This window comes from Danio rerio, chromosome 1 (assembly GCF_052040795.2).
Source record: "Danio rerio strain M-AB ecotype USA chromosome 1, GRCz13ab, whole genome shotgun sequence".
NCBI classification, from domain to species: Eukaryota; Metazoa; Chordata; class Actinopteri; order Cypriniformes; family Danionidae; genus Danio; species Danio rerio.
In genome coordinates, this window is record NC_141021.1 from 52,999,257 (window position 1) to 53,010,000 (window position 10,744).

Below are 10,744 nucleotides of genomic sequence, written 5' to 3' on the forward strand. Positions count from 1 at the left end.
TTGGCGCCCATTAGTGCGAGCTGGAGCAGAGCGGAGCCATTAAAGTCCACCTAAGCCCACAATCCCTACTTACAGATGGAAACAATTGTTCAGTATTTACTCGGCAAGATTTGTAAGAGGAAGGTAAGGGGTAGAGGAGGGGGAGCTGAGCGCCACTTGCCCAAACACTGTTTAAAGAGAAGGCAGGGCGAGAAATCCAACTAAAACACATGTGTGAAATGAAGGAGGTCGAGGAATAAAGAGATTACGAAAGCAGCGATCGGGTGAAGATGAGGGAACGAGCGAGACCCTGTTTCCACACTCCAGCTAAGAGGGCATCGTGGCTCCGTCTGCTGTCAGAATGCAGGCCAAAGAAAGCTTGGCAATGAGACCGCAAGGGGACCTATTAAGGCATCAGGTCTGCAGTTTCTCGCTAGATATCATGCTTTAACCTTTAAAATGGGAGAAAAGTGGAAAATCGTTTCTTTCACAGCTAGATACAAACTATTCTGAACAAAAAAAAGCCAACCAAGCACATATTCAGCCGGTTCGAATGTTATCACTCGATTGAATGGGCATTATCAGTAGTTATTAGCTGATAGATATTGACCAGTAGGGGCCTTCTGCACCTACTGGTAGGCTCAGAAGGCTGTTATTATTCATCGACATGGTTAATCAGCTATAGATCACATAGGGTTGCGGCCAGAAGTTAGCGAGAATTATTTATACTATTTATTATATTTCCTATTATTCCTATTTTATTAACGTCTACCCCTACCCCAACTCTAAACCCAACCATCACAGTAATGTAAAAACACATCTGGAGTCTTCTTTATTAGTATAGCTGGTTTACCATGTAGATGGATGATAACAGTCTTCTGAGCCAACTATTAGGTGCAGAAGGCACCTACTGGCCCATATCTATCAGCTGATAACCATTGACAACGGCCATTCAATCGAGTGATAGGATTCGAAGCGGGTGACATTTAGCATGTAAACCATCTAGATGCATTATACATAACTTCATACTTCGCATTGTTTACTTTATTTTCCACTTATTGAAATGTCCTTCTGTGTCTTTGTGTTGATATGGATGTACACTGAGCTGGTGAAAAAATCTCATTCTGATTATGAACTAGGAACAAAATAAATAAATAAATGTTAAATAAATACATATTTATTACTTAATATCATAATTTATAATACTTGTATAAATAATATAGTATAAAACCGAATGATTAATGACTGTAAAACTTGCCAAAAACGAACATTTTGACAATACAAATTATTTAAATCATGCAATTTTCATAAATGAAGGGTGACACAGTGGCTAAGTAGTTAGCACTGTCACCTCACAGTAAGAAGGTCGCTAGGTTTGAGTCCCAGCTGGGCCAGTTGACGTTTCTGTGTGGAGTTTGTATATTCTCCCAGTGTTGGCGTGGGTTTCCTCCAGGTTCCCCCACAGTCCAAAAGACATGTGCTATAGGCAAACTGGCTGTAGTGTGTAAGTGTGCATGTGAATGTGAGTGTATGGGTGTTTCCCAGTGCTATTTGCAGCTGAAAAAGCATCTGCTGCGTAAAACATATGCTGGAATGGTTGGCGGTTCATTATGCTTTAGCGACCCCTGATAAATAAGGGACTAAAGTCTAGCTCACACTGTGAGATTTTTTAAAATCCGAATGATTGTAGCATGTCAGACTGCACGAACATGGCTCTCATGTCACACTGTAAGATTACAGCTATCATCAAGTCAGACTGAATGACAATGAAGACATGCCAAACACCAAAGAAAATGCCCCTGTGACACTTTTACTGTCCCACATTCTGAAATGATTCCTCACAGCAAACATAAACAATCTGCAGAAGCAGTTTTGCACATGCAGTGTCTCAATAATAAAACCAGGAATAAAAAAAACAGTTTTAACATTTCCTTGCGGTCGTTTGAATTGTCGCATAGATTTATTCATTCATTCATATTCTTGTCGGCTTAGTCCCTTTATTAATCCGGGGTCGCCACAGCGGAATGAACCGCTAACTTATCCAGCAAGTTTTTACGCAGCGGATGCCCTTCCAGCCGCAACCCATCTCTGGGAAACATCCACACACACATTCACACACACACTCATACACTAAGGACAATTTAGCCTACCCAATTCACCTATACCACATGTCTTTGGACTGTGGGGGTAACCGGAGCACCCGGTGGAAACCCACGCGAAGGCAGGCAGAACATGCAAACTCCACACAGAAACACCAACTGAGCTGAGGTTCGAACCAGCGACCGAGCGACCTTCTTGCTGTGAGGCGACAGCGCTATCTACTTCGCCACTGCCTCGCCCTGTCGCATAGATTGCATCATCAAATACAGAGTTCCAATAGTAGACCATTTCAATGTGGTCATGTCATTGGCCCATGAACATTTCCTGCTTGTTTTCAAACTACTTAATGTTAAAACATATATCATAACATTACCAATAAGTGGCCATTTTTGGATTGTCGGAAGCTAAAGAAATAATAAATGTAAAACAGGAAATATATGCTAGGACCATTGTTATTGTTTAAATCTCTCAAAATGGTCTATTGGTTCTTGGATTGACGCTCATCGCAGCTGCAGTCACACAGCAGGAAAATGTTTGAAATCTTCTGACACTGCCAGAACTTCATCGGAGGAAAAATCTGATCGCAATGGGCACTAAGTGGCTGTTTGTGAACATGTCAAACCAACGATCAAAGATCACCGATTCTAGCCTAGGATTTCAAGAATCTTTTAGAATTTCCCGAATTTGTCTCAGATGACAAAATCGTGGCTTAAATCTGACAGTGTGAGCCGGCCTTAAGCTGAGGGAAAATCAATGAATGAATGAAGAAAAATATTTGCCGTCTTGACATTTTGTCATAAGCCAACTCTGTTTTGATTGTTTTTCTGTACCATACGTGAAATAAAACACGAATTTTAGAGTGCATTTCATGAACGTGGGACTATGCCAACACTTTGATAGCATTTTAGTCTAATCTTTTGAGAGACGATATCTTTTCAGACTATTAACTTTGCAGAGTGTTTACGTTAAAGGACAGTTATGCTACAAACCACATTTATCTACGATTAAAATACATCTATAACTATCCATAATGTCTGATGCAAATGTGAACTGTGAGTTCCAGATCAGATTGAGTCTCGAACCAATAATGATATCTCTGAAGAGCAAAGAAGCAGCCTGAAAGCTTTGTACAGCTTCACATTTGTGCCATCTGACGAACAGTTTCCACGTTGTGTCCCAGACAGGTGAAAAGTGATGCGTTAATGGATGGAGCTGCTGAATCACAGCGATTCTGCTTTCATATTAACATGTATGTAGTCTAAACAGTGCTCTCATTCACGGTTGGCTTATAATCGGGACTTTCCAGGTGGTTTTGTGAGTCAGAAAAGGGAGGGAGCCGACAACAAAAATGAGATGCAGGACAATGTTAATCATTGCCAACTGCTTATATAAGTTGATAGGAATATCTTATCACCCATCAACCATCGTTTGTGTGGTTTAATAGGAAAAAAAGTCCCACCCGATAATATGCCACTAGTCCAAATTCCAGATTTAAATAATAGTGCCCTCATATGCTCTCATTGGCTGTGACTGTATTGGATCGATCACAAAATGATTTTTGCTGCCAGACACATGGTATGTATAGGTAGTAATCTACCATAATTTCTAGAAACTATGCAGAATATGTTTTGTTTTTTAAAGGAGACCTACTATACCCCATTTAGAAGATGAAAAATATGTCTCTGATTCCCAAGAGCAGGGGTTCTCAATCTCGGTCCTGGAGGTCCAGTGTCCCACAGATTTTAGCTCCAGCCCCTATCAGACACAGCTAGACTAGCCAATCAAGCTCTCACTAGGCTTTGAAGAAACATCCTTGCAGGTGTGTTGAGGTAAGTTGGAGCTAAAATCTACAAGACACTGTATCTCTAGGACCAAGTTTGAAAACCCCTGCCCTTGAGTGTGCATGTGAAGATTCAGCTGAAATTCCCTTCATATAATTGTTTATAACTCATCAGCCCTATTTAGGCTTTGATCCAAATTTTGGAGATTATTGCTTTAAATTCGAATGAGATTGTGCTCTTTTAAAAAGAGGGCGGAGCTATAAATGCCTATGCATCAGCATAGCGGCAGATTCAAAGCAGGACTAATGTGATCTCTGTGAAAAACTAAAACTGCAAAAAGAAGTGGTTTAGAAAAAGATGGAATATGGATACTCCGGTTCATTTATGAAGTGTGATTATAAAAACAGAATTAATTATAGTTTATCTCTAGATGCAGGCTATATTTACACTGTTGCCACATAACTTTGGTAAAACCCCTTATAAAAGTGATTTTTGCATGAAAGATCCCCTTAACGGTCGATTTACACTTGCTTTTGCTCCCATTTACACTGTAGATGACACTAAATGTAGGTGTAAAATGATCGTGACCACTTACTGAAGTCAAAAATGCATTCAATCAGATAATAAACACTCATGTGGTTGAATGCATTCGAACAGCCACAAATACACACCACTGAAAAAACGTGATCATTACGGGGCATGTTTTGTGAAAATGCATCTAACATTTGGCTGTGCTGTACCAAAGCAAACAAAATATTAAAATGTGATCAAATAGATCACATATCAGAATAATACATATTAACTGTGCATATATATAAGTTGATTAAATAAAGTTGATATATATAAATATATATATATATATATATATATATAAATATATATATATATATATATATATAAATATAAATATATATATATATATATATATATATATATATATTTTATATATAAGTATATATATATTTATATATATATAAGTATATATATATATATATATATATATATATATATATATATATATATATATAAATATATATATACTTATATATATATATATATATATATATATATATATATATATATATATATATATTTATATTTATATATATATATATAAATATATATATATATATATATATATATATATATATATATAAATATATATGTATAAATATATATATATATATATATATATATATATATATATATACATATATATATATATATATATATATATATATATATATATATATATATATATATATATATATATATATATATATATATATATGTGTGTATAAGTTAAAGTCAGTTAAAGTCAGATTTATTCGTCCCCCCTTTTTTTATATTTCCCAAATTATGTTTAACAAAGCAAGGAAATTTTCACAGTATGTCTGATAATATTTTTTCTTCTGGATAATTGTTTTATTTCGACTAGAATAAAAGCAGTTTTACATTTTTAAACACCATTTTAAGGGCACAATTATTAGCCCCTTTAAGCTAATTTTTTCCGATAGTCTACAGAACAAACAATCATTATACTATAACTTGCCTAATTACCCTAACCTGCCTAGTTAACCTAATTAACCTAGTTAAGCCTTTAAATGTCACTTTAAGCTGTATAGAAGTGTCTTGAAAAATATCTAGTCAAATATTATGTAATGTCATCATGGCAAAGATAAAATAAATCAGTAATTTATAAAAATATATTTTATTAATAATTTATTAAAAAACCCAACGTGTCAATATTTGACCCCTGACCTTGATGTGTGGATGATCCTTACAGGTGGTCCCCCACTGCCGGGCACACCGCTCCTCCTTGCGATGCTCATAGAACTCTGGATTTCTCAGGATGGCGACTCTCCGACCTCCGTAGGCCAGAGCGAACGCTGTGCTCCCATCCAGACGCTCCTTATCAGCGCTGGAGACGGGGAGGACCACCGGCACCGACAGGTTAATAACCCCACCTATGAACAGAGGTCAGATGCACAGCTCATACATCAAGCAGAGTGAGGCTTTGAGAAATCGACAGCTTTTAAAGGCCTTAAGGGGGAATAGTTAAAGATCTATGAGCTGAGATAAGAAAGAGAAAGAGGGAAAAAAAACACACACACAGAATTTCAAAGTGCTGAGTTTTGGAAGAAAGTATGAGGTACTACACCTTGATTAAAGCAATATGAGCGGGAAGCTTTTAAAATAGATTTCCAGTATAAAACACACACACATACACGCATGCATCATAGCAGAAACAGCTGTTTTCCATAAGAAATAGACTTGTGAGCATCCCAATTCAGCTCGGTCCCAATTAAACTAGTATCAGGCAGCAGGACGCACAAATCGTTTTTATTCATAAAGTGCCATGCAAGTTTAGTCCAATCATAATAATCAAAAATATATACATACCACAAGGTGTGAAGTACAATAATGAAGTCTAATGATGCTGCTGATGTAATGCATAGACTGTATTTCTGCAATCTAAATGTCTGCCAGACCCACTTTGTAATCTTAATAGGTGTGTGTGTGTGTGTGTGTGTGTGTGTGTGTGTGTGTGTGTGTGTGTGTGTGTGTGTGTGTGTGTGTGTGTGTGTGTGTGTGTGTGTGTGTGTGTGTGTGTGTGTGAATAAATGTGAATATAAATTTGAATACTAGGCAAGACAACATACGAGGACATAAAACTAAATTGACACTTTTTGAAACCTCAAGCTTGATGTGGGGAAATTACCTGTAATTACCTCGCATTTTTTAAATGCAAAGACCACATTATGGTTTAAAAAGTAATTCGCACGTTTGTCGTTCTCGTAATCAAAAGGTGCTGGCGTCTTATGCCAGGCATTTTGGTTTCTGAAAAGCTCATTAAGAGCAACAGATCTCGAGGCTTCATTAAAATGATAGCAGCTCTTTTATTTGTACCACTAATTAACCTTTAAAAACCACTCGCAGAGCTTTCAGATTCCCTCATTTATATTACATTTTGGTTTTGTTCGCTTGATGCTGGTGGCCTATGAAGTCACTTGACCTTAACTTGCTTAAAAAGTACAAATCAGTCACTATTTATTCACCTAAGGCAGCGGGTCAGGGATAATAACAGCTGATCAGAGATCAGAAGGACAAGCACAGGTCATCCCCAAGGCTGTGTTAAGCTGGGGTCACACTAGAGTTTGTGCGTGCGAAATTCTGTGGTACGAAGCTGTGAAAAGGGGCGGGATTAAACCAGATGATTAGACATTTAAAAAAAATAATAATAATAATTTTTTTAAAAATCGAGCGATTAGTCTATATTTTAAATTTCTGTCCAGATAGGTCATGTTTTAATCCTCAATTGTTCTAACGCAGTTAAGTGATGTGATTTCGCAGGTTAGAGTTCACCAAGCCTGAACCTTCCAGTTCAGCAAAATAAGAAACTTGTCTTATTTTGAATGGAAGTTTATGGGGAGAAAAGTGCAGTGTGACCACAGCTTTAGCTCCCCAATTTTTTTTACACTGTTAACAAATGACTGTGTAAGTCATAATTCCAGTAATCTTATAGTAAAATACTCCGATAATACAGCGATTATTAGCCTTTTGTATTATACATTTCTTGTGAAATAATGCTCTTCAAACCATCTTCTTATTAATATCGACAAAACTGAGGAAACGATCTTTGATCCAAATTCGATTGGAAATCATTCACCTGTGGTTATTGACGCAGAGCCCATTAAGCAAGTGTGCTCTTTTGAATATCTGGGTGTTCACATAGATCACAGGTGTCAAATCCAGTTCCTGGAGGGCCGCAGCTCTGCACAGTTTAGATTCAACCCTAATTAAACACACCTGATCAAACTAATTAAGACCTTCGGTTTTGTTTGAAACCTCCAGGTAAATGTGTTGAAGCAGGGTTGGAACTAAACTGTGCAGAGCTGCGGCCCTCCAGGAACTGGATTTGATACCTCTGACATAGATAGTTTGCTTACCTGGGGTCCGCAGGTACAGTTGAAGTCAGAATTATTAGCCCCCCTGAGTTATTAGCTCCCTTTATTTTTTTCCCCAATTTCTGTTTAACAGAGAGAAGATTTTCTCAACACATTTCTAAACATAATAGTTTTAAGGTAACACTTTACAATAAGGTTCATTAGTTAATGCATTTACTAACATGAACTAATCATAAACAACACATGTACAGCATTTATTAATCATAATTGAACATTTACTAATGCATGATTAACATTTAAGTCCAAGCTTGTAAACATTAGTTAATGCACCATGAGTTAACGAACTAACAATAAACAACTGTATTTTCATTAATTAACGTTTATTAACATGAATAAATACTGTAGTAAATGTATTGTTCATTGTTTGTTCATGTTAGTAAATACATTACATTAACTAATGAACCTTATTGTAAAGTGTGACCAGTTTTAATAACTCATTTCTAATAACTGATTTATTTGATCTTTGCCATGATGACAATGCAAAAAAAATTTACTAGATATTTTTCAAGATATTCAGCTTAAAGTGACATTTAAAGGCTTAACTAGGTTAATTAGGTTAAATAGAGAGGTTAGGGTAATTAGCCAAGTTATTGTATAACGATGGTTTGTTCTGTAAAAAATCTAAAATATATATTGCTTACGGGAGAAAATGTTATTGACCCTAAAAAGGCTTTAAAAATTAAAAACTGCTTTTATTCTAGCCAAAATAAAACTAACAAGACTTTCAGCAGAAGAAAAATATATTATCTGACATACTCTGAAAAGTTCCTTGCTCTATTAAACATCATATGGAAAATATTTTAAAGAGAAGAACAAATTCAAAGGAGGGCTAATAATTCTGACTTCAACTGTAGACAGTATTTGTTCTCGTGTGCAGCAGCGACTGCATTTTTTTTTACAGAGGTTGAGAGTTTTTGGGGATACAGCAAAAAGTTATGTTTATATTTACAAAGCTGTGATTGAAAGCATAATTCGCTATGACTTAAATATGTAATATTTGCTGATGATTGAATGTTTGTGTTGATTTAAGTTTTTTCATGTCTGTTTCTGTTCAGTACAGGCAAATGTGAGCCTAGAGTCCAAGAAAAATTTCCCCTTTATTGTTCCTTTATTGGGGACAATAATGTGTAAACAAACAAACAAATAACTTGCCTAAAAAGTACAAATCAGTCACTATTTATTCACATTCATATTGATTCAAAACCGATAAGACTTGGGGGTTAATCCTCAAACACACATTAATAACCCAGAGAAGTTTCAGTTCCTCTGCTAAAAGTGCTGATATACAAAATCTAAGATCCAACAACAAACCAAAGTCTTTTAAATGTGAAATTATATATAGATTAATAAATTATACTTGCTTTCAGGTGAACTATGCCTTTAAGGGCCTGAACAGGTACCTATATTTTTCATATTTGACAGAAAACACATTTCTAAGAAAGTGTTTTCACTCTATTTGTCAGTTAAAAGAAAAGATGAAGCAAAAAAAGCTGAACGGGGTGAATGCTGCGAACGGGAAATCTAAAAGCACTTCTGAATGAAACAGCGGTCGGTTGGAAAAACGGCGTTGCTCTGCCTGATGGCGCCACCTAGCGTTGGACTGAGACAGCACAACCATATAAAACGCCTGTGCCAGATTATATGCAGGACTAAAACGTTCAAATGAAAGCAAGTTCTCACCATCGAGCAGACAGTTGAAGTGCAGACACTGCAGGAACTCTCTTTCCCTCATGAAGCCGTTCAGAGGAGTCGCCCAGCCTTCAGCAAGCACCTGAACCCACTGCATGTCCACCTAAACCATCAACACAACATGGGTGCTAGCTTTTAATGTACATTTTCCACTAATACAGACCAGACATTGCTTCAAGCTAGTTCTGTAAGGAGTTAATATGCTAAAATTAATTTGCTAACGATCTATAGAGGACATGTCTTCAATCAGCCATATTGGAGGCTCAGAATGTAAACAAACCACTGAAGCAAATGAAACATGCATATTTTGATTATGGAAATTATCAACTATTGTCATGTTTTGGGCTGTACCAATCGGTTGAACTAGAAAAAAATAAACTTTTAGAGTCTTGTAGACTGCCAAAAGTTATTGCAAAATCAAGCCTAAGAGAAAAATGCTTGAGGATTTAAAGATGTTTGTGGTTGACCAAGCTAAGGAAGGATTTCCAGGGCAGCAATCTTGTCAACATTCATGATATCTTAATTTTGCTCATCTTTAATCAACTATTAAAAATATTTGCCAAAATACTGCATCTTAGGTAGACATCAATGAAGCAAATAAAGAGGTTAGATGCAAAAAAACTCTAAAAGCCATTGTTATGTTCTTCTAAAATTAGCATTTTTCTCAGACTCCTGTGTGTAGGCTCAGTTTTTTAACTTGTATAGTGACAAACAAGTTATTTTCATTGCCTTAAAAGAGAAATAACCGAACAAAAACATAGGAGGCAGAAAAAATGCTCATTTTAAGAGAACATTTCAGATGGTTTCAGCATCTTCAGGTTTTAGCATCTGAACTCTGAACTGAACTGATTTTTAAATCGTTTCGAAATAAAAAAAACATCATATTTTTTTGATTACTTTTAACTGATTATTGATTTTTACACTCTTATAATGATTATATTGTTATTATAATGTATTGTTTGACACGTGTTTGTTGTGTTATCTTGTTCATGTGTGTTTTTCTCTCTCACACTCCCTCTCAACTGGCTTGCTAGTAAAATGCATGTTTGAATAAATGCATTATTATTATTATTATTACTATTATAATTATTATTTTTATTATTATTATGTAATGTAATGTGTATTTATATAGTGCATTTATTGTTTATGGCCATACACCCAAAACGCTTAACAATCATGAGCGGGGTCTTTCCACACCACCACCAGTGTCTCAGTGTCAGATGTCAT

General features: G+C 35.8%; 1 protein-coding gene across 2 annotated transcripts in view; it reads right to left on the reverse strand.

Annotated features, from left to right (window-relative positions):
• papss1 (3'-phosphoadenosine 5'-phosphosulfate synthase 1) overlaps nt 1-10,744 on the reverse strand; it is a 42,556-nt gene that overhangs the window by 24,512 nt on the left and 7,300 nt on the right. Inside the window, exons 7-8 of one of the 2 annotated variants that reach the window (NM_001128699.2) lie at nt 9,509-9,620; nt 5,622-5,827 (exon numbers count right to left, since the gene is read on the reverse strand). In NM_001128699.2, the coding sequence (NP_001122171.1) occupies nt 5,622-5,827; nt 9,509-9,620 (318 nt within the window). Of the gene's footprint in view, nt 1-5,621; nt 5,828-8,750; nt 9,418-9,508; nt 9,621-10,744 lie in introns of those variants that run through there. The other variant, XM_087235922.1, reaches the window with a different exon arrangement.